The 24,630-nt window shown below is 43.7% G+C and overlaps 1 protein-coding gene across 1 annotated transcript in view; it reads left to right on the top strand.

The window, feature by feature from the left end:
* The window catches only part of PDE7B (phosphodiesterase 7B), a 119,417-nt gene that overhangs the window by 21,596 nt on the left and 73,191 nt on the right, over nucleotides 1-24,630 (top strand). The window contains exons 3-6 of the mRNA XM_030195100.1: nucleotides 3,555-3,618; nucleotides 11,524-11,619; nucleotides 14,675-14,775; nucleotides 17,318-17,449. Of these exons, the coding sequence (XP_030050960.1) occupies nucleotides 3,555-3,618; nucleotides 11,524-11,619; nucleotides 14,675-14,775; nucleotides 17,318-17,449 (393 nt within the window). The remainder of the gene's footprint in view (nucleotides 1-3,554; nucleotides 3,619-11,523; nucleotides 11,620-14,674; nucleotides 14,776-17,317; nucleotides 17,450-24,630) is intronic.

Raw genomic sequence — 24,630 nt, 5'->3', positions numbered from 1 at the left:
ACCATGCCTTCCTTGATGCCTAAGGTGGTTTCAGCGTTTCACCTAAACCAGCCTATTTTCTTGCCCTCCTTTGATAAGGAGGAGTTTCCAGAATCTTTTGGGCAGTTGCACCTGTTGGATGTGCGCAGGACTCTGCTGCAGTATCTGCGAGTTACTATCTCTTTCAGGATCTATGATCATCTGTTTGTTTTGCTATCAGGTCCTCGCAGAGGGTCTCCAGCGTCTAAAGCCACTATTGCCCGCTGGCTCAAAGAAACTATCTTTTCAGCTTATCTGCTTGCCAGCCGGTCTCCGCCTGTATCCTTTAAGGCGCATTCTACCAGAGCGATTTCTTCCTCTTGGGCTGAAACTGGAGCACTCTCTCATCAAAAGATATGCAGTGCAGCAACATGGGCTTCTAAGCTCTCTTTTGCCCAACATTACAGGCTGGATGTGGCTGCTAGGAGGGATGCGCGTTTTGGAGCACAAGTGCTAGCGCGTGGTGTGACCTGTTCCCACCCTATATAGGGATTGCTTTGTTACATCCCATACGTAATGGCTTCATCTGCTTGATGACAAGGAAGGGAAAATTAGGTTTTTACCTTGGTAATTTTCTTTCCTTTAGTCATAGCAGATGAAGCCATGAGCCCTCCCTGTATGATTGTCTGTATGCTGTGAATCTGTTTCAGGTTCTGTTCTTGTTTCCTGAAGTTCCTTGCTTGGGAGAAAGTTGGAAAACAGTCTTCAGGATTCATGTTCACTTATAGGAGGATGAGTCCATTCCCTCCAGTTTATGTTTTGGAGGATGTTTATTCCCTCCAGGAGGTTGCGTGTATCCCCTCCAGTTATACAATAAGGAGGACGAGGTAGAGGTAAAGGTCTAGCGGTAACCAGCCCGATTACTGCCGGGTATAGTCTGGCACTACAAAAATAAATAATTTTTGTAACTCCACAAATGATGGCATGGTAGGGGTGGGAAATACCATTGGTCTGCTGTGGTAGCCTGGCAGTACTTCCATTATAGCGAGCGGTAAGCCCGCATTGGGCTTACCGCTGCTTAATAAAAGGAGCCCATAGTATCTAATCATCCTATACAGTTCTCACAGTGATGGGCCAGAAAATTAGGTTTATGGATAACGTGGAGGGGCATAATCGAACGTCGCCGGCCAAATAGATCATCGGCAATCTATGTTGGCGGCGGCGCTACAGCTGGCTGGAACCGTATTATCGAAAAAGATGGCCGGCCATCTTTTTTTCCTGATAATACGGTTTAGCCCGGCCAAATGCCTTGGAGTTCGCCGGGTTTGAGATGGCCGGGTTTGTTTTTCAGCAATAATGGAAAGTTATGTCGGCAATCTCAAACCCCGGCCAAATTCAAGGCATTTGGCCATGGGAGGAGCCAGCATTTTTAGTGCACTGCCCCCCCCCCCCGACATGCCAGGACACCAACCAGCCACCCTAGGGGTCACTGCGGTGGACTTCAGAAAAGCTCCCACGTGCATAGCTCCCTTACTTTGGGAGCTGAGCCCCCCAACCCCCCCCCCAAACCCACTACCCACAAATGTACTGCACCCACTAAAATTGCTCCAGGGACCTGCATACAGCCTCTAGGACTTATTGCTGCTGTATAACTTTGGCACACCAGTTCACACCTGAAGACTAATCTCTCTGAAAAAGTCCTTTCTTGAAATAAGCACGTTTACTCACAGTTAACTGCAGATCAGAGGTTGTGCCCCACTGGCAAAGAGTCCCCTGGTACTAAGATTAGCAGTAGGTCAGAGCTGGCACAATGGTGTACAATGCCCTCTTTCAGCACCATTCAAGGTAAGAACTACTTTCTCTAACATGGGTAACACAGGAAAGGGAACTAAAACTGGCTTACAAAAATGGCCACTACCGCATGGACTACAACAGGAAACAAAACAGGGTACACTCTGACCCAGTTAGCAGGGGGGAAAAGCACCTTGGGAGTAGAGCCCAGTACCCTACACCCACCACAATGCATTGCTAATGTGACTCTGCAGGGCACCTAACAGAAAAGGTGTCACACTCACCCGAGAGCCACATCGCAACCAGGGAAAGGCTGTCGGAGGTTACAACACATTCTGCTGTCATGGAGGTGGGTACGGCATTTGAGGCTGGCATACAGGCTGGCAAAAAGGTTTTTAGTTTTATTTTTTTAGTATGGAAGGGGATTGGTGACCACTGGGGGAGTTTGGGGAGGTCATTCCCCATTCCCTCCAGTGGTCATCTGGTCAGTTGGGGCACCTTTTTGAGGCTTGGTCCTGAAAATAAAAGGACCAAGTAAACCCGGCGAAATACTGCTTAATGCCGCTTATTTGTTTTTCATTATCGGCGAAAGCCGGCCATCTGGTAGCCACGCCCATGCCCGCCCATGCCCCGCCTTCACTAATCTACCGACACACCCCCTTGAACTTTCGCCGGCGAAGCGACGGGGAAAGCGGCGATGCTGTCTAAAATGGCGCTTTCGATTATACCGATTTCGCTGTTTTTAAGAAATCGCCGGCCATCTCCCGATTTGTGTTGGAAGATAGCCGGCGAGCACTTTCGATTATAAGCTGGACGGTAATCTGAGGGGCCCTTTTATTTAAACATGTTAAACAGTTAACATGCAAATTAGCTTACGCTCTTAAAGCATGTGTGCGGTAACCGTTTCCCACTGGCATGGCAGTGCTTGCTAATTTGCATGTTAACTGCAGGCCATGTTACAGATTCGGAAAGTGGGCTAGTTATAGGTGAAGAATTGGCGTGGACCGTTGCTTTTGCAGTAAGAATGGTTGTACTGTAGGAGATATGCATCACATTTGGTGAGCGTGGACAATGGTCTTACAATTTATCTTTGTACAGCAGCCAGGTAGTGCTATTACACTTGTATGTGGATATATCAGATGACTTATTTTTTTCTGAATTGTTATGACGACATAAATATGTCTTTTGTTGCATGTGCAAAAATAAAAATAATTAAAAAAAAAGAATAGTGCTTAGTGCTCACTTATGTTCTTATGATCTCTTTATTATCAGTATAAATTCTGAAATTGATCCAAAAAATGATGTCATTTTGTTCAACTGATTTTATCCTGGTTTTATTTTTGTTGTTATGAAATTCCTTGGAAAAACTACATAAAACCCCCAAAATAAAAGTTCCTGCTAATTAAGGGGCCCTTTTATTAAGGTGCACTAAATGATAAAATGGCCATTATATTCCTATGGACATCTTATCATTTAGTGCACATTAAATCTGTTAGCGTGCCTTAGTAAAAGGACCCCAGAAGGTCATGGCACCTCCTACCATAGGAGCCAACTTTTCAAAATTATTGGGGGTGCTAAGCCCAATGAAAATAACCCCTCCCTGGACACATACAATGAATTTTCTCAATATTGGGGGTGCTCAAGCACCCACAGCACCCACAGAGTCGGCTCCAGTGCCTCCCACCCCTGCACCTAATTGAGCTAGAAGCAGAAAAGAACTAGTTTTCAATAAAAAAAAGTTTTCCATAAGTTCTCTCCTTTCAGCCATAATGTATCTTTCATTGTTGTATTCTTTACCTTCACAGCATATGCTGTCCAAAGTGGGAATGTGGAATTTTGACATTTTCCTGTTTGATCGTTTGACAAATGGTAAGTTGCACCTGGAGAAGAATTGTTCTGCTGTTCTGTCACTGGAGTGCTGTTTTCACATTTCGGTACTTGTATCTTCACTTGTATGACAGACCCAGTCAAAGGAGGAGTGACAGAGATGGGGTCTGCAAAGAGAGGCCGATGCAGAAAGCTCTGTGTTCAGGGCCTGCCATGACAACTGCAGGGCCCTGTATGGTGCCCCCCCCCCCCCCTCCGGAGGTCTGATATGTCCTCCTGTTTCTGACCCCCCCCCCCCCCTTAAAACGTGTTTATTTATTTATTTATTGCATTTGTATCCCACATTTTCCCACCTCTTTGCAGGCTCAATGTGGCTTGCATTACATCATGAATAGTGGAAATATATAAGAAAATAGACATTTAATATTGCATAAGGATCTTGGGTAACATGATAATGATAAAGCATGATAGTAGTATAACAAGCAAATATTGTAAGGCAATTCTGGATATATGTGTAAGAGTTCACATTTGTTGATCTTTGTTTCTCTGTAGAGGGCCCAGGGAAGCTATTTGCTTACATCGCCAACCCCAGAGCCTGCTCTCTGCTGCATCCCACCCTTGCGGAAGCAGGAAGTTACATATAGGAAAGATGGGGAGGGCTAGTGTCTTTCAGGGGTCCCATGGTTAGATATCATAATCCAGAGGTCAACCAAAGGCATCTTTAAAAAGGAATGTCTTTAGATCAGTTTTAAATTGTGCAAAAGACATCTTTAATCACAGTTGTGGTGGCAGTAGATTATTCTGTATATTCTTCTTACGACTTTGTAATTCTGTATTGTTATTATGTAAACTGCATTGAGCCTGCCATGTGTGAGAAAGCGCGGGGTACAAGTGTAATAAATAATTGGGTGTCTTGAACATAGAATATAGAATCTCTGAGATGCACATGAATTATTTCTTTATAAGTGGGTACAATCAGTCTAAATTGACTGAGAGATCTGAGGGCTTGAGACAGAAGATATGGCGTTAAATGATGAGATAGATCGGTTCCCCTGCAGTTAATGTTGTAAAAACTAAAAGAAGAAGCTTATAAGTTATTCGATGTGTGATGGATAGCCAATAGGCTGTTTTCTGATGGGGTGTAATATGATCAAATTTGCCAACTTTGTTAATAAGATGAATTGCCGTATTTTGTACCTGTTGTAACCTTCAGAGTATTTTTTTAAGCTCGGGTGCAGCTTGTGAGGGGGTGCTGCCATGGACATCTTCCTCCCCCCCGACTGGTGCAGTGCTGCCGTCTTTACTCCCCCCCCCCCCCCGGTGCAGTGCTGCATGGGTGTCCTTCCCCCCCCCCCCCCCCCCCCCGACTAGTACGGTATCACTCTTCCCTTTCTCGCTCCATGTCTTCCCCTCTCTCTGCACGTCTTTAAACTTCGAGGCTTCTGGCAGCATCAGCAATGTAAGTGCTGCCTTCGGCCAGCCCCGGAAGCCTTCTCTGGACAGCGTCCCGCCTACGTGGGAAGCTGTATAGAGGGTGCTTCTGGGGCAGGAAGAAGGCAGTGCTTACATTGCTGATGCTGCTGCCAGAAGCCTCGAAATTTAAAGATGTGCAGGAGCAGAGTGAGGATGGGGAGAGCGATACCGCACTAGTCCGGGGGGGGGGGGGGGGGAGCGATGTCAGCCAGCCAGACCAAAGGGAAAGGGGGATGGAGAGGATGTGATGCCACATCTAAGGGGAAGAGGGGGTGGAGACTGTGATGCCAGACCTAAGGGGAAAGGGTGGTGGAGAGAGGAAAGAAAGCAATGGCAGGGGAATGGGAAAAGGGGGTGGACTTAGGAGTGAGAGTGATGCCAGTCTAGACCTAGGGGAGGGAAGAGAAAGGTGGGATGCATGAGGGAGAAGAGACTGGGAAAAAGCTGGATCAGGGGAGGGGAAAACAAGGTGCAGCACTATGAAGCAGGGGCGAGAGAGATACTGGCCCTAGGTTTGGAGTGCAGGAGAGAGGGAGAAAGAAAGGCGAAGAACATGGGAAGGGAAGGGGACACAGAGCAAATGCTGAACATGGGGGAGTAGGGACAGAGACACAGAGGAGAGGTTATGGATAGGAGAGAGAGGGAGTAAGAGGGAATGGCAGTGAACATGGAGAGAAAAAAGTCAAACAGACAGGAGATAAGCAGAAGATGTATATGGATGGGGAACAGAGAGTGGAGGAAGGGGAGATGCTGGAATGCATCATATAAAAAGGAGAGAGGGAGGCACATGCTGGATAGAAGGGAAGGAAAAGGCAGACAGTGGATGGAAGGGGCAGAGAAAGCTGGCAGACACCATATGGAAAGGGGGAGAGGGCTGACAGTGGATGGAAGGGGCAGAGAAAGCAGCCAGACACTGGATGAAAGGGACAGTGAAAGAGAGCAGATGCTGGATGGAAGGGAGAGAGAGAGAGAAGAGAAGACGAGGAAAGCAGAAACCAGAGACGACAAAGGTAGAAAAAAATTGATTGATTTATTTCGTTTAGAATAAAGTAGTATTGTGGCTGTGGTGATAAATAGAAAATGAAAATAAGGTGATCTTTTTGTTGGACTAATTTTAATACATTTTTGACTAACTTTCAGAGACCAAAACCTCCATCCTTAGGTCAGGACAGGACTGTAACACCAGTATACTGTATAACCTGAGGAAGGGGGGTTTGGCCTCTGAAAGCTAATTGAAAAATGTATTAGTCCAATAAAATGGTATTATCTTATTTTCTATTTTTTGTTTTATTTCTATTTGTTAATTTGTAAAGTGGTGATTGGTATTTGTCAGTTTTTCAAATTTATGTCTGCTATCTTTATATTTTGCACAGTACTAGGGGACATGCATCACTGTTCCTATGGTGTTGCATTGTATGCGGGATCTGGCCTCTTGGGGGTTCAGTTTAGTTTTAGTTTGTGGTTACTTATTCTATACTTGGTGAGGATGTATCGGTGTTCTATGGTTGTGAAAAAGACATGGTTTTCTGTTGGCAGGATCATTTTTACTAATGTCTTGGTTAGTTTTACAATGGGTGCATTGATGTTCTAGTGCTCACTGCAGTGTTTAAGATGCGGCCTTTCCTAGGTACACCCTTGTTTGACTCGTGGGGGGTGTTAAAAAATGATAGGCCCCGGGTGTCAAATACACTAGGTACGCCACTGATCTAGCTGACTGATTACTAATGAGAGGATGAAGATATTTAATGCCGATGGCTGTAGCAGAGATTGCACCGATCTAATAAGATGAAGTTTATAAATTGAACAACGAACTATCCGTCCAGTTTGCTGCCATATAAAAAGAGGTTTGTGGATGTGTTACTTGCCTGATTCCTTTCTGCTAGTTAAAGGAGTATACAAAAGTCAGGAAAACATTTCACCTGTTGCGTATTAACCACACTCTTCATAAACATAAAGCTTCAGAATCAGCTAAGTAAAGAGAGTCAGCTGCCAGCTAATATCACTGCTAAAGCGCTCGCCTTGTGTGCTGTGTGTCTCCCTTGGTCAGATGGGATTTCTGGCTCAGTCTGCCCCACTCATTGTCTAACAATCCAGCTGATGGCTTCTTGCAAGGGCTGGGGCCATCCAGTGATATTTTGTTATTGCCTCGCCAGAATACCTCAATGGGGCTATAGCTGTTAAAATTTTTATGTTGCAATCTGTTAAAAAAGCAGTGACTTGGCATATCACCTGTGGATGGCTCATCTTGCAGCAGTGGCAGGCGCCGAAGGCATATGCAATGCCTAAAGAACTCATGCTGTCAAAGTGACGGGCAGTCATGATGCATCTCTAGTGCTGCACAGTAAAAGTTTTACTGAGACATTTGAGTTTCTCTGTCTCTACACAAAAGCACCATACAATCACTATTCAGCTCTGTCACATCTGCTACACATTTACAAATGCTAGGAGAGAGATCCAGTTTCTCATAATGAAAAGAGAAACTGCTCCGTCATTTTTTTTTTTTTTACCAGGACTGTTTGATGCACAGGAATTTTTGTAATTCTTAGATATCTTTCAGTTTGTGGGGACAGTTTTCAGTCAACCCCCTGATCACCTAAACTTACCAGATTGAATTTAGCTGTCAATCTTTGGATACATTTTCAGTCATAGCTGCCTGCTTTTTCTGCGCTGCGAGTAGATAATTAAAGTTAGCCCCCAGGAGGCATTTCTGTAAATAAGGCACGAGCATCTGCATGTGTGACGTATTTGTAAGTGATAGATGCATAAATCCCAAAATTCTGCTGAAATGTTATTCTGTAAATATGTGCATAAATTACATAGGAGGCCTTTTACAAAGAGCGCTAACTTTTAACACACACTAAACACTAGAAATACCCATATATTCCTGTGGGTGTCTCTAGCATTTAGCGTGTGCTAATTTTTAGCAAGAGCTAAAAATGCTAGTGTGCCTTAATAAAAGGACCCATACTACGTATTGCAGATAGGTGTATACATGGGCAACGAGAGGCAGGACTCACACTTAAATTAATTACATTCTTAAATGTAAAAAATGTATGTATATATATGTCTTTTTTGAACCTTCACATGTGAAGAAATTTCTGTTTAAAAAGGTTTCTGTTTAATGCTCGACTTTGCTGGATTATATGTTCCACCTGTATGGGTTCAATGGTCTTGTAATAGCTAAGAACAGCACACCTATAAGATATGATTTCTATTTCCTTTTTATTCCTTCGTCCTGTATAATTTCTCTTGGGATCCTCTCTCTTATATTGGGCATGCTGGGGAATAGTGGAGGCATGGCCTAGTGGTTAAAGCACCAGTCTTATAATCCAGAGGTGGCCAGTTCAAATCCCACTGCTGCTCCTTGTGACCTTGGGCAAGTCACTTACTCCTCCATTGTCTCAGGTGCAAACTTAGATTGTGAGCCCTCCTGCAACAAAGAAATATCCAGAGTACCTGAATGTAGCTCACCTTGAGCTACTACTGAAAAAGGTGTGAGCAAAATCTAAATAAATAAATAGTGCTTCTACAATATTGCGTTTTAAATTATCTGAGTCATACTTTATGTAGGGTTATCTATCCTAATTCTATATGAGGTTCTGTAATGTCTTGTAATATTGTTAACAGTTATGAAAAATTAAAATTAAAAAAAAAGCATACAATAAGATATTCGTTTCTCTCCAGCATTCAGGCACAATAATTTATGCTAATTGTATGGCTGGGGTACTCATGCTTAACCACATTTGCATGTATATATACTCAGTTGTGCTAGTGTATGAACCAAGATAGGTGGCTACTTTTCCTTATAGAACAGTCACCATGTAGGCTCATTGTTATAGAACTTCCGGCCACGAGGTTAACTTTATAACAGTGTGTGTACTTTTAGGCGCATAGGGCTGGATTCTATATATATGACGCCTGAAAATTCCACACGGAAAAAAAATGCGACTAGGCATATTCTCTAAAGCACGCTTATATTTTATAGAATCGGCTTAAATTTCTGCACAGTGTATAGAATACACCGAGCTCCTTGTCATCTGACCAAATTTAGTCGCAGCCATTTACGCGATGTTTTACTTGGCGTAAATCCCGACGCCTAAATTAGGTACAGAGTGGGTGTATTCTATAACAAAGCAAATAGATTTTAGAAACGCCCATGCCCTTGCCCCCTTTTCAACTATGTGACTTAGGGGGCTCTTATACTAAGCCGCATAGGTGCCTATGCACGCCCAGCGTGTGTCAGTTTTGAGTTACCACCCTGCTACCACATGGCCCTTGCGGTAATTTCATTTATGATGCGCGTCAGCTAAGCGTTCCGGAAAATATTTTTATTTTCTGACACATGGGAGGTGATCGGCATTGTACACGCGTAGGCCATTACCACCCAGTTACTGAGTGAGACCGTATCGCTAGGTCAATGGCTGGCGGTAAGGTCTCAGATTCAAAATGGACATGCGGCAATTTTCTTGTTGCCCCACGTCCATTTTAAGCAAAAATTTTAAAAAGTCATTTTTTACAGGTGCACGGGAAAACGATTCTGCGCGCACCTAAAACACACATCTACACTACCGCAGGCCATTTTTCAGTGCGCTTCTGTAAAGTGGCCCCTTAGCATTTAAGAGCACCATGTTACAGAATACGCTTATCGAGTTGTGCATGTAAATCATAATTAATGCCAATTAGTGCTGATAATTGCTTGTTAACATCAAATTGACAGCACTGATTAGCTAGTTAACCAATTAAGTTATGCGCAGTGTTATAAAATGCACTTTGTTTTCTGCATGGAAATTAAAGTGCGATATATAGAATCCCAGGGGATAACATCTGATATTCAGCACTATTTAACCAGCCAGGAATGGCTCCTGGTTGGTTAAATAGCACTTACATGGCTATCTGCAAATATTCAGAAGGAGATAGTCGGCTATCTCTCACTGAATATTCATGGTCAGTTCTTAGCGGATAACAGGTTATATTGAGTGATATAAGCTATTACTTTATAAGTGGGTACAGTCTATTTTGATTGAGAGATCTGAGGGCTCGAGATGGAATATATGGCATTAAATGATAAAAGAAATAGGCCTGTTTCCCTGCAGTTAATGTTTTAAAAACTGAAAGAAGAAGCTTATAAGTTATTCGATGTGTGATAGGTAACCAATGGGCTCTTTTCAGGTGGGGTGTAATATGATCAGATTTGCCAGCGTTCCCCCCTGTTCACTAATCCACGCAGTGATGCCAACACAGCCGATTCAAAGTCAATGGGCTATGTCGGCATTAGCACGCAGATTAGTAAACAGGGATTTGTTAATAAGACAAATTGCTATATTTTGTACCAGTTGTAAACTTCAGAGTTCATTAACCATAATGCCTTTATATCTAGCTGACTGATTACTAATGAATGGATAAAGTTATTTAGTGCCTGAGGTTGCACCGATCTAATAAGGCAAAGTTTATAAAATGAACAACGAACTGTCCAGTTTGCTGCTGAAATGTGAGATCCATATCCAAGATGACTACCAAGAATTTGAGTAGTGTTGACTTGCAGAACTGAATTATTACACTGAATATCAACTTGGCCGGTTAAATTTAAACCAGCCAAAGATAAACCGGATATTCAATGCCAATCACCAGAAACAGCCTGGCATTGATCTGGTCTCAGCGCTGACCGTGGAAAGCAGCCCGGCTAACTCCTGCATTCTGAATATTGGCCCCCAAAAACATGCAGAAAAGACCAGACTCCCAGTAAAAACCATAAATGCCAGTATTCCAGCTACATGCTATTCATGAACTGGGGCCTAAATGAAATGATGCGTTCACATGGGCAGGGTACGCAGTTACACATGTAAATCAATGAATGTTATCATTTATGAGCATTTTTTAGGAATCATGGCTAAAATAAATAGGCACATATTTAGCCTGCTGTGTTAGCATTTTATAAAGAAAAGTTGAAACCACATAGACACTTTGGTGGCATATTAAGAATAGGCCTCTCTTTTTAGAACTGCAGTACAGTCTCGATTATCTGTCATAAACGGGATCGACCCATTGTCAGATAAGTAAAAAGTCAGATAATAAGGAAAACACTGCATAAACCCCCCAAACAATGCATCAGCATAGGCATAGAGTTCCTGATTTTCAACAATTGTTCTAAAAGAAAGATTTTTAATATAAATAAATGTGATGACGTCACTGGGGAGTCTGTCGGATATGCCGGATGGTCAGATTAGCCAAGATCGGTTAATCGAGACTGTACTGTACTTCCTAATACTGAAAAGCTGTGCTAGACAAGTAAACCCTCCCCTCCCACTGCTGCCCTCCATTTTAGCAGCTGAGTGTACTGTATAGTGAAGCTCTATGGATAGAATTAGGGTGTCTTTCCCCCTGCCTGATTTAGCCACCTGTTTCTAGTTAGGAAGCTGATCATGTTGAAAGTGTACCCTTAAGAACTTTGTAACATATATTTCATTTTTCATTCAGGAAACAGCCTCGTAACATTGCTGGGTCACCTCTTCAATACCAATGGGCTTATTCACCATTTCCAATTAGACATGGTGAAATTACACCAGTTTTTAGGTAAGTATCTTGCTGCTCCTTTATTAGCTACAGGTACATCTGTTTCAAGAGTTCCCTTCTGCTATGGCGTAACGCAGGCTTGTCCATCCTTTTTCTTTTGGGGACCACATTTTATATTTTGTAACATTCAGAGGGCCTAAATAAGCATGCACACGCCCATTCATACTTTGTTTTAGAGATTCACACCCAGTCTCTTGTGTACCCCCTTTACCAGTATGCAATTTTGCCCTGCTTCTTTTCTACTGCTTTAATCTTTGACAGTGGTAAAAAAAAAAAATTAGAAAAACAAAAATACAAAAGTAAATGGCGTCAGGGAAGCTCAAGTTGTGCTATTACAGGTAGTTGGGCTGTTTCACTGAAGAAATCAGTTTAGTATAGGCTTGGCCAACCTTTTTCTATTTCTCATGTACCCCCTCACCTTCCTCAGTCATCACCCAGTCTCTCTCTCTCTCTCTGTCTCTCCTATCCTCCTCCCCAGCCTTCACACAGTCTTTCTTTTTCTTATGTACCCCTCCCCTTAGCCTTCACCCAGTTTCTTTCTTCTCACCTGCCTCCAGTGGCAGAAGCTCAGTGATGGGTTTGTTACTTTTTAAAAGTACTTAAGTAAAAAGCAAAAGTGCTGGCTTTAAAAGTAGTAAAATAAAAGTAGAATGTCTTATATAAAAAAAAAAAAACCAAAACAACAGAAAAAAAACTCAAGTAAAAGTGATGAAGTACAGCCCTTAAAACTACGTTTTTTTACTACAAAGGAAAAAGTATTCTTAACAAGTTGGGCCACTGAATCTAGTATGTGTACAAGCAATTTTCAAGGGGGTCACACAAGGACCTTCCATGAAAAAGAAAACACCCTGCACATTGCAGTGGGCAGGAACATTAACCCCCCCCCCCCCCCCCTGTTTACAAAGCCATGCTAGCAGCTGTTGGTACACTAATGCCAACACAGCCCATTCACTTTGAGTGGGCTGTCGGCATTGCCATGCAGCAGCCACTAGCGCGGCTTTGTAAATAGGGGCCTAATACACCTATTGAAACACAAGACAGGCTGGATTAGTACAGCCTTTTTCACACATGAACAGAGGTAGCCCCTCATAAGATATGAGTGGCCTGGTGGTTAGGGTGGTGGACTTTGGTCCTGAGCAGTAGCGTAGCCAGAGGGCTGATTTGAGGTGGGCCTGAGCCCAAGGAGGGTGGGCCTGAAGATTCATCTCTTCTTCACCCCCCACCCCCCCTCCCACTGCAGCAGCCGCCGCAAAAAAAAATGCACATCTTCCTACCCGCCACTGCTGTACGGAACCAGACAATCTTCATCTGCAGGGTAGTGAAGACGTACTCTCCCATTTTTAAGCTTGTGGCTCTTGTTGTGTTGTGGGCTCCCACCTTGTCCCGCGAGTCCGGCACACAGTTTTTTTTCCTCCCTGCTTCTGCCGCGGTGCTTCTTAGTACTGGCATGCTACGCTACCAGCGATTCACAGACATGGGCTTCCCTCTGCCGCGTGCTTCCTGCCCTAACAGGAAGTTGCATCGGCGAGGGCGGGATGCGGAAGAGCGAACGCTGAAGCCGGCCTGTGTGTGCGCGAATTGCTGACAGGTAGTGGAAGTGCACACTAATAATCTTAAGCTGGAACTTGGAAGCACCACGGCAGAAGGACAAAAAAAACCCAAAATTGAAGGACTCGCCGGACGAGAGTGGGAGCAGAGGGAAGGGAGTGAGCTAGCTAGGGATGCGGTATTGGTTGGGGACATCGAATGCACCATTCCTGGGTGGGCCTTGGGCAAAAGTGAGTGGGCCTGGGCCCACCCAGGCCCACCCGTGGCTACGCCCCTGGTCCTGAGGAACTGAGTTCGATTCCCAGCACAGGCAGCTCCTTGTGACTCTGGGCAAGTCACTTAACCCTCCATTGCCCCATGTAAGCCACATTGAGCCTGCCATGAGTGGGAAAGCATGGGGTACAAATGTAACAAAAAACAAACAAACCACAAACTAAAAAATAGAAATATGTAGTCAAAAATTAAACTGAACCTTCGAGAAGCCATACTCTGCATACAGTGCAAAACCAAAGAAACAGAAACAGTTTTACATCCCTTTGTACCGTGCAAAATATAAAGAGAGCAGAATTAAATTTCAAAAACTTATACATGGGCATAGTTTGACAGTTTCATTTGGTTGGGCAAAGGGTGGGAGGTGTGACATATTAGCATATTCATTTGCATACATACATCTTATACATATTCATTATAGTTATTCAAAATACATATACACACACACACAAGCCTAAAACACAGAATATGAAGCCAGCATACATATATATAAATAGGATACCACAAAAGAAGAAAACATTCAGAGAAAAACTGAAATGGAGACTCTACAAGCAGGGCAATACTGGTAAGAGAGAAACAGAAATGGTTTTTTCTCCTGTACTCTACAAAATATAAAACAAACAAACAAAATATATATAAAAAATAAGTATACATTTCACAAAGCAGGCACATCTCACTCTTTAAAACATATGAAATAAAAATAATTTTTTTCTTTTCTACCTTTGTTGTCTGAGCACTTTATTTTTCTGATTGGGCTGGTCCCACTCTTCCATTTTCCATGTGTCAGTCTTCTAAATTCTTTTCCAGGTTGGCTTTTCCATTTCTTCTTTCTCCTCTTGTCATCTTCCTTAGTAAAAGGTCCCCTTAGTGCAGATCTTAAAGGCACCTAATTTTGGGTGCAGTTTACTAAATTTGGCCCAGTATATCCTGATGACATGTAACTGACATGCTAGAAGATCTATTTGTATGTATTGTATGAATTTGTAGTTTAAAAGTTATTTTCTAGTAAATTTTGAATGAGTAGTTTCACAAGAGTGAGGTACGATTTGTTAACTAAGTTGAGAAGCCCAGCAGTCTTACAAACCCTTCAGGCAGTTATCAGAAATTCCAGGCAACATCGCTATGTCATTTTTCCAGCAAGCATTTTACTAGTATAATGTATCCCAAAAAGCACATACTAAAGATTCTCATTGATCTTAGCAGAAGAGGTAACAGTGAGTTTTGTTTCCAAATGTAGTTCTGGTTCAAGAAGATTACCATAGCCAAAATCCATACCACAATGCCGTTCATGCTGCCGATGTCACCCAAGCTATGCACTGCTACTTAAAGGAGCCAAAGGTAGGAAACAGCCTGGATGATCACAGCTTGCTAAAAGTTTGCAGATTTCATGAAAAAAGTCTCTGCTTCTGGTGCTGCGGTGCTTTTCCAGTATGTTCAGAGGTTTGGCATTGTTGTGGCCTCCTTGGTTTGTTGTTTTCTTTGTAGTCTCGGAGTATCTTCTGAATCCTGTATTTGTGGTTGCCCTCTGCCAAAGCCAGCCCTAGCACTAGGCAGTCTATCAGCCGCATAGGGCGACACCATTTTAAAGACAGCAGACAATAGGTGTGGTTTGAGGTGACTGAATAGGGACATTGCTCCTGCCCCCTCCTCCCAATCCTGCAGGATATGGTATGAGGATAATGGGCTTTCTGCCTCCTTTACCTTCCCTATGTTGCCCAGCATACCCCTCTCTTTGTCCCTTCCTTGCCAACCAACAATTCCCTGTCCTGCCTTGTCCACCTTTTCCCCTGTTGTCAGTTAGTGACATATATCTGTGTAGGTTTGCAAGATGGCAAGCATACGGGTATAAAAGTCAGCACTCCCATGAGTAAGTTGCTGTGTTTGTTCCATTTAGTTTTTCAAAGTGTATCTTTGTAAAATGGCTGCTCTCGCTGAGCATGCATGCAAATGCATCTGTACTCCTGCATGTGTTTTAGAAAGGGCTGTATGTCAGCAGAGCCTGTTCTAAGATACTACCAGAACCGTACATGTCTTGACCTGGACATATCAATTCTACATTCTATCTAAAATGGGAATTCATGTATTTTAAGATTCAATCCTCTCTTCCTTTCTGAACATACTACCAAAACTCTTATCCACATACTTATCACCTCATGCTTAGACTGCTGCAATTTGCTTCTCACAGGTCTCCCGCTAAGCCATCTCTCTCCCCTTCAAACTGACTGCAACTTGCATCTCACAGGTCTTACACTAAGCCACCTCTCTCCTCTTCAATCTGTTCAAAATTCTGCTGCATGTCTCATATTCCACCATGTCTCTATGCTCATATTAACCCTCTCCTCAAGTCACTTCATTGGCTCCCTATCCATTCTGCATACAATTTAAACTCCTCTTATTGACTTACAAGTGCATTCATTCTGCATCTCCTCAGTACCTCTCCACTTTTATCTCTCCCTACACTCCTCCCTCAGGTAAATCCCTCTTATCTGTACCCTTCTCCTCTACTTCAGATTCCATTCCTTTTATCTTGCTGCATCATCTGCCTGGAATAGACTTCCTAAGTCAGTACATCAAGCTCCATCTCTGACCATATTCAAATCTAGGCTAAAAGCTCAACTTCTTGAGGCTGCTTTTAACTCCTAACTCCAATTAACTTGTTCAGTACCCATGTCTGTTTTATCATTCCCACCATAAGTAATTCCCTAATCCCTTATTTGTCCTGTTTGTCTTGATTAGATTGTAAGCTCTGTCGAGCAGGGACTGTCTCTTGCATGGTTAGTGTAGAGCGCTGCATACGCCTAGTAACGCTATAGAAATGATAAGTAGTAGTATGTATTCCTGTTTGCTTTTTTAAACCACCTTTCCAGTGAGCAATGCTCAAGCTAGATAGAAATAAAATGATAATGATGAATAAATAGGGGGATGAAAAGTGTAAATTGTGCATGGAGAAAAAATTGAATTTCTTGGACTATTGAACTGCACAGACATTTGCAGTGGTTGACATTGTTGCACATTCAGGTTTGCCCTTGTGCATAAAATCAACAAGCTTGCCGGCAATGCATAGATCAGTGAGAATGCTGTGCCCTGCCATACTGGCACTGGACTATTCTCCCTACTGTTGCTTGCCTCTTGACATAAGTTCCTGTTTCCTCAGAGGCGGGAAATAGTAGAGTGAAGAGGCTGGTGCCAGTGGCACAATGACAGGGCAGCCTTTGGGAATCACTGCCACCTTTTGGAAAAGAATTCAGATGCAGTTAGTTCAAATGTATCTTAACACCCAGATCAACACTTATGCATAAAATAGCATACCCCTCCTTAGTGCGAATAAGATTCTGTTTTTAATCTGAAACTGTTCACCCATCATCATAGGATCTCCAGTGGCAACCAATCTACATTTAAAATACAGTTCAGCAACTCTCACGTCATATAAACTCTAGAAGCAGTAGTGTGCAGTTAGTATACAGACTGAAATGTTCCCAGTGTTGTAATGTTCATTCTGTTTTGTTTGTAATCTAAGAAATGTTCTTCATATTTGTGTTTGGTACTCTCATAGCTTCCTTTCCACTGCTGGAAACACACCCTCCTAGCAAAGAACAGTGAGGCTTCAGTAAATGCTTTTGGTATTCCATTGTTTCCATCTTGCACCCACTCATTATCAATTCATCTTATATTAAGTGTGTGACCCCTGAGGCAGACGGGTGTGTCCCATCGAAACACGGCTCTGTGTCGGGTCCAGTACTTGAGTGGTGCCCGATAAAGATTCATATGCTACCCATCCGGCTGCAAGAGTCTTTTTGGTCCACCCCTATTTCTGGATTTGGCTGTTCTGTGCATAGGAATTTCTTTACCTTTTTGGTTCTTTTTTTGCATACTCTCATAGCTTGTCAGCGTCCTCACGCCTTTGGACATCATGCTTGGACTGTTGGCTGCTGCAGCACACGATGTGGATCATCCAGGGGTCAACCAGCCATTTCTGATCAAAACCAAACACCACCTAGCCAGCTTATACCAGGTAAGAGAAGCATCTGAAGAGCGACATAGAGCTAGCTGGTCGCTCATGAGACGGCACCATAGGCTGTCTCAGTAGCATTGAGGTCTGAAGTCTACACCTTAAGCCTCTGGGTGAGAACGGTGGGTCCATGTTAGCTTCTGAGGGACATTTAACTGCATTTAAAAAGGTGCACAGGAAAAGCCATCGTTCTGAGCTAGCAGTGGGTTGCTGATTCAAAACAAGGTGCAGTCGAGACAGAGAAGTGGAAAATGTGTCTTCACTATGAATACTTGGCAGAAAGGAGAAGGTTTTGGAAGGACAGCTTCAGGCAGCTTTGCACTGTTAGTAAGGTACAGTAGAGGATCCCAGTCCATAGCAGTTCAAGCCATTCCAGATTTTCAGCTACAGTAGTTACTAATGTGTACTACTTCATTGACACTATTAACATGCTTTGTTAATAACTAGGTCCTATTGCACAATGTGGGACATGCAGTAAAATAACACACGAATGGTGTTAGCACATGCTAACATGGTAGTATATATTAATAACACCAGCTGTTTGTTTATAACTTATTTAATTAAGCCTGTGTCAATATATGTTCCATCTTTGCTTACACCCTATGCTGTCTATTAAAATGTTTTATTGCGTATTGTGTTGATGTTATATGTAGTATACTAAGCCATACTTTGTATTGTTTGAATATTCTTACTGCTGTAATTGTCTATTGCATATATTTGATTTATTCTTGTTGTATACAGCCTTGAATGAATTTCATTCAAAAAGGCGATAAATAATCCTAATGAATAATGAATAAGTGAGACTAGCTGTGCCTAATTGAACCCATAGTAAAAACTGGAATGGATTCCATATACCTTGAGCAGAAGACTGAAACTGTTATGGTGACATAATAGTTTGATAGCAATACAGAAGGAACAATCCTCGCAAACCAGCACAATGGCGAACAAACACAACAAAAATGGAAACGAAACACACAGCAAGGCATGTTTTGACACAGGCCTGTGTTTCAACCATCTGGCCTGCATCAGGAGTCACTCGTTGAGCCTCAACTAAACACTTCGATCCTAGATTGAAACAAAAATGGCCTTATAAGGAAGACGCAGTAGCGGCCGTTTTCATTTCTACTTAGGATTGAAGTGATTAGTTGAAGCTCAACAAGCAACTCCTGATGCAGGCCAGGTGGCCAAAACACAGGCCTGTGTCAAGTTGCACCTTGCTTTGATTAAACTTTTACAACTCCATCACTGACTGTGTGTTTTTTTTTGTCATCTTTGCTGTGTTTGTCCACCATAGCCTATGTTTGCACACATTATTGTGTCTGCATTCCTTATATTATTGTTCACCATGGACAACATAATGACATTGGAAAAGACAATCTTCCTTCTATTTCATGGTACTTACATTTACACACTGAGTGCATGTGTAATTTTAAGAATACTGGCACTTAAGAGTGTAAATTCTAGTTGGACACTAACCCCCGGATTCTACATATGCCGGCTGATATTCAGCGCTATTTAACCAACAAGGAGCGGCTTCTGGCCAGGTAAATAGCACTTATCTGGCTATCTGCAAATATTCAGAGGGGGATAGATGGCTATCCCCTGGTGAATATTCGCGGTCAGCACATAGCAACTAACTGGCTATATCATGCGATATAGCCAGCTAGCCACAAATATTCAGCACTTCACCGGCTACATTTGGCGGCCAAATCAGGCCAACCAAATAGCAGGCCTGTCTTTGACCGCATAAACGTAAGTGGCCAGCGCTGAATATTAACTTAGCCAGTTAAGTTTACAGCAGCCACAAAAAAGGATATTCAATGCCAGTCACCAGAAATGACCTGGCATTCAATATCCAGGCTCAGTGCCGACCATGGGACTTAGCTGGCCTGCCTCCCGCGAGCTGAGTAGTGGGCCCATGGTGCCCAGATTTGTGTGCGCATCTGACTGTGTGCTATTCTATAATGCAGGGCACCTATATCCCATAGTGTGTATCTCTAAAGGAGGCATGGCCTCGGAAGGGGCGTGGGCATGTCAGGGCATTCTGAAAAGTTACACACGTAGTTTTGGAATACTGGCTCAGCGTGCCTTACTTGGGTGCCAGCATTTACACAAGGTAACCTACTGAACAGGACTTTAAACTAGAATCATTGAGGCAGGGTGATCAAAGTCCCAAGGTAAGTATAAGCCCTCAGGTAAGTGAAGTATTAAATACCTACATGCAAATTGGAAATAGGGATAACATCTGGAAAGCAGTATATACTAATGCCCGAAGTATGGGAAATAAGGTTTTAGATCTGGAAGCTGTGATAGAAGAGGCTTATTTGGATTTAGTGGTGGTCACAGAGACATGGTTCACAGAGAACTATGACTGGAATTCCAGGCTATAAGACAGAATAAGAAGAAAGGGAGGTGGAGAGGCATTATGTGTTAAAGATAATATTAAAGCCACACAATTGCAGGACCCACAGTATAAGGAAGAGGCACGGAATGTTGCTACTATTTGGGTTTCTGCCAGGTACTTGTGACCTGGATTGGCTACTGTTGGAAACAGGATACTGGTCTGACCCAGTATGGCTATTCTTATGTTCACTGGGTCAATCTGGAAAGAAGGAGTGGCAAATGTATTTACATTGGTGTGATATACAGGCCTTCTTCACAGACAGAAGAAATGGACAGAGACTTAGTTGAAGACATGCAAAATATAGCTGTGAAAGGGGAAGTACTACTAATAGGTGATTTTAATATGTCAGATGTTGATTGGGGTATCCCTATTGTGGGGTCTTTTAGAAGTAGGGAGATCCTGGATTCTCTACAGGGGGAGCTGTTCCAGCAGTTGGTAATGGAACCCAAGTGGGATTGGGCCAGTGGTGTGCTGGAGCCGGCTTGCACCGGCTCGCAAGAGCCGCTTGTTAAATTTTGACAGCTCTTGCGAGCCGGTTGTTGTACAGGGCGAGCCGGCTCCATTGCACAAGGTAAGCATGGCAAGAGGGCGCCATGCTTACCCCCCCTCCCGCTCCCATCCATGTCTAGTGATGTCCTTCACCCCCCCCCATCCTCCCCTGCCGCTCCCATCCGTCAGTTCAATTACCTGCCTTGAAGCGCCGCCTTATTTAAAGCCCTGCTGCCCGTCTCCAGCTGCCTTCCCTGCTTGCTTCTCAGGCATTCGGTTCGCGCCCTTAGTCCCGCCTTCTGACGTCATTCTGACATCATTTCCTTTCCCACGGCGGGACTAAGGGCGTGAACCGAACGCCTGAGAAGCAAGCAGGGAAGGCAGCTGGAGACCTTAAATAATGCGGCGCTTCGAGGCGGGTAATTGAAACTGATGGATGGGAGCGGCAGGGGAGGATGGGGGGGCGAAGGACATCGCTACACATGGATGGGAGCGGGAGGGAGGAGAACTGCTGGGCATGGATGGGCAGAGGGAGGCAGGGGAGAGAACTGCTGGGCATGGATGGGCAGAGGGAGGCAGGGGAGAGAATTGCTGGGCATGGATGGGTAGAGGGGGGCAGGGGAGAGAATTGCTGGGCATGGATGGGCAGAGGGAGGCAGGGGAGAGAATTGCTGGGCATGGATGGGCAGAGAGAGAGAACTGCTGGCATGGATGGGCAGAGGGAGGCAGGGGAGAGAACTGCTGGGCATGGATGGGCAGAGGGGGGCAGGGGAGAGAATTGCTGGGCATGGATGGGCAGAGGGAGGCAGGGGAGAGAACTGCTGGGCATGGATGGGCAGAGGGAGGCAGGGGAGAGAATTGCTGGGCATGGATGGGCAGAGGGAGAGAACTGCTGGCATGGATGGGCAGAGGGAGGCAGGGGAGAGAATTGCTGGGCATGGATGGGCAGAGGGAGGCAGGGGAGAGAACTGCTGGGCATGGATGGGCAGAGGGGGGCAGGGGAGAGAATTGCTGGGCATGGATGGGCAGAGGGAGGCAGGGGACAGAATTGCTGGGCATGGATGGGCAGAGGGGGCAGGGGAGAGAAGAGAATTGCTGGGTATGGATGGATAGATAGGGGCAGGGGAGAGAGGAGAGTTTCAAGACATGGATGGAGGGGAGAGCAAGAGAAATTCTGGACATGGATGGAGGGGAGGGAAGGGAGAGAGAAGAAATGCTGGACATGGAGGGAAGATAGAGGAAGGAGATTAGATGAGGGAAAAGGAAGTGAGGAGAGAAACTGCATATGGATGGAGAAAATAGGCAGAAGCTGGATCCACTGTACAGTCAAGTCTTCGGAGGACAAGAAATGAAGAAGAAAGAAGGAAAGAAAAGAAATAAATGGAAAGGAAGCCCTGGAAACGGAGTAAAGGGAACAGATAGAGAGCAGCAGAATCAGATACTGGACCAGCATGATCAGAGAAACAAAGTCACCAGACAACAAAGGTAGAAAAAAAATAATTTTATTTTCATTATAGTGTTTGGAATATGTCCACTTTGAGAATCAGGTGCTGAACGTTAAAAGTTTATGTTTATTTACTTATTTATGGCATTTTATCCCATATTAAACATGAATTAGATTGGAACCTGGGATCATTTAATTTTTTTTTCCTGGAGAGAGTAATGTGTTGGCCGCCGCCCCTCTGCAATTGTTTTGTGGGGGGGCGCAGAGGTGGGTGGGGGCGCAGTGGTGGATGGGGGGGGCGCAGAGGTGGATGGGGGGGCGCCGAGGTGGACCGGGGAGAGAGCCTGTTGTTAAAAATTTACCAGCGCACCACTGGATCGGGCCATACTGGACTTAGTTCTTACTAACGGGAGAGTGTTTCTGATGTTATAGTAGGTGATCATCTGGCATCCAGTGATCATCAGATGGTGTGGTTTAATAGCAAGATAGGTGTGGAGAGGGATCATTCAAAAGTGAAGGTTCTAGACTTAAAAAAAACTAACTTTGTTCAGATGGGGGATTATCTCAAGGAATTGTTGTCTGGATGGGAGTATCTGGAAGTAGTTGGAAAGCAGTGGGCAAAATTGAAAGGATCTATTGTAAGGGCAGCAAGCCTTTTTGTAAAGAAAATAAATAAAAGTAAGAGGGAAAGGAGGCCGCTTCAGTTCTCAAAAGTAATAGCTGAAAAGGTTAGTCTTTATAAACTACAACAAATCTCAGAAAGAGGAAGACAAGGTGATAATATGTGGAAAAGCTAAGAGAAGCTGGTAGAGTAATCAGGAAAGCAAAGATGTAAATGGAAGAAAAACTAGCCAATATGGTAAAATGGGGGCAAGACATTGTTTAGATATGTTAGTGATAGGAGGAAGTGCAAAAGTGGCATTGTGAGACTCAAAGGTGAAGAGGAGGAATACGTAGAAGCTGATAAAGATAAGGCGGAATTGCCTAACAAATATTTCTGTTCTGTGTTCACAGCTGAAGAGCCTGGAGCAGAACCACAAAAGACAAACTCAAATAGGAATGGAGGGGTGGTAGTCCCTGAATGATTTTCAGAGGACTGTGTTCGTGAGAGGCTGGCTAAACTAAAGGTGGAAACAATCTTCCACAAGATAGCACAGCAACAGCACAGAAGTGGAAGATGCCACACACCCAATGTAAACTGGAGCAAGACGAAGTTTATTGTCCCAAAAAACAGATTAATGCTGATAAATTGACCCAACACAGGCCATGTTTTGGCAATTCTGCCTTCATCAGGGGTCCTTAATGATCAGTCATGAATCTTTAATATTGCAAAAACAGATCATAGTGTAAAAGCTTAAAAATGCTTCACACTAAAAGTCAGTGAAGCACAATCTTAATAGAGAATGCACCACTGCATTGATTTGTTCTTTACTAATAAATATTCTGTGGTGGAACCACACCCTTCCTTTTTGTTTTGTTTGTTCGATTGTGAGTTGCTTCTGCTTTTTGGTATTTAGATTTTAAACAAAGCCTTTGACATTGTTCCACATAAATGACTAATAAATAAACCGAGTGTCCTCGGTAGGAGCCCTAAAATGACTGACTGGGGTAGGAACTGGTTGAGTGGAAGATGACAGAGGGTAGTGGTACATGGAGCTCATTCTGAGGAAAAGGATGTTGCCAGTGGTGCGCCACAAGGTTTGGTTCTTGGGCTGGCTCTTTTTAAAATTTTTGTAAGTGATATTGCTGAAGGGCTGTCTGGTAAGGTTTGCTTCTTTGTGAATAATACCAAAATCTGCAATAGAGTAGACACCCCTGATGGTGTGGATAACGTGAGGAAGGACATAGCAAAGCTAGAGGAATGGTCTAGAATTTTGCAGCTAAGATTTAATTTCTAAAAAATGCAGGGTCATGCATTTGGACTGCAAAAATCTGAGGGAACAATATAGTTTAGGGAGTGAAGAACTTTTGTGCACAAAAGTGGAGCGGGACTTTGGTGTGATCATATGTGATGATCTTAAGGTGGCCAAAGAGGTAGAAAAGGCGAAAGCTAGAAGGATGCTTGGGTGCGCAGGAAGAGGACTGACATCTTCCTATACAGCTACTACACAGAAAAAACCTTTAACATGGGGTGAGTGTGATGAGAGATAACACAGATACACCTACAACCTCCTGTACATGTATAGTTGACAGTAGAAGATAGCAGCTATGCCTCCCCCCCCCCCCCCCCCAGTTAAATAGAAATAATATGAATGGATCTTCTCTAACTCGTTTTGAATGCAAGTTCGGATTTACAGCTGTGACCCTTATTTTAGAAGCTTTATTTGTGTTTTGGACGTCTGAAAACTGGCATTTAGACATCCATATTGCCTGGGTGTCCAAATCCTGGACATCTAAACTGTAGTACATCCTTATGGCTAGAGGGCATGGTCTGGGTTTTGGGTGAATTAGGAAGGGGCCAAAATATGGATGCCCAACTCCAATTTCAGAAGGGGAAGCGACATCCATGTCCAAAAAGATGGACTTTGGTATTTAGGTCTTTAAACCCTAGAGGAAAGAAGGGATAGAGGAGATATGGTACAGACATTTACATACTTGAATGATATTAATCCACAAACAAATCTTTTCCAGAGACAGAAAAGCGGTAAAACTAGAGGACATAATTTGAGGTTGCAGGGTGGTAGACTTAGGAGTAGCATCAGGAAATACTTTTTTTCACAGAGAGGGTGGTGGATGCCTGGAATGCCCGTCTAGTGGAGGTGGTGGAGGAAAAAAACAGTGATGGAATCAAAAATGTGTGGGATAGACACGTGGAGGGGCATAATCGAACGGGGTGCCCAAGTTTTC

Source organism: Microcaecilia unicolor, chromosome 3 (genome assembly GCF_901765095.1).
Source record: "Microcaecilia unicolor chromosome 3, aMicUni1.1, whole genome shotgun sequence".
Lineage (NCBI taxonomy): Eukaryota > Metazoa > Chordata > Amphibia > Gymnophiona > Siphonopidae > Microcaecilia > Microcaecilia unicolor.
The sequence above is the reverse complement of the archived record's forward strand: the minus strand, read 5'-3'. Positions and strand labels throughout refer to the sequence as shown.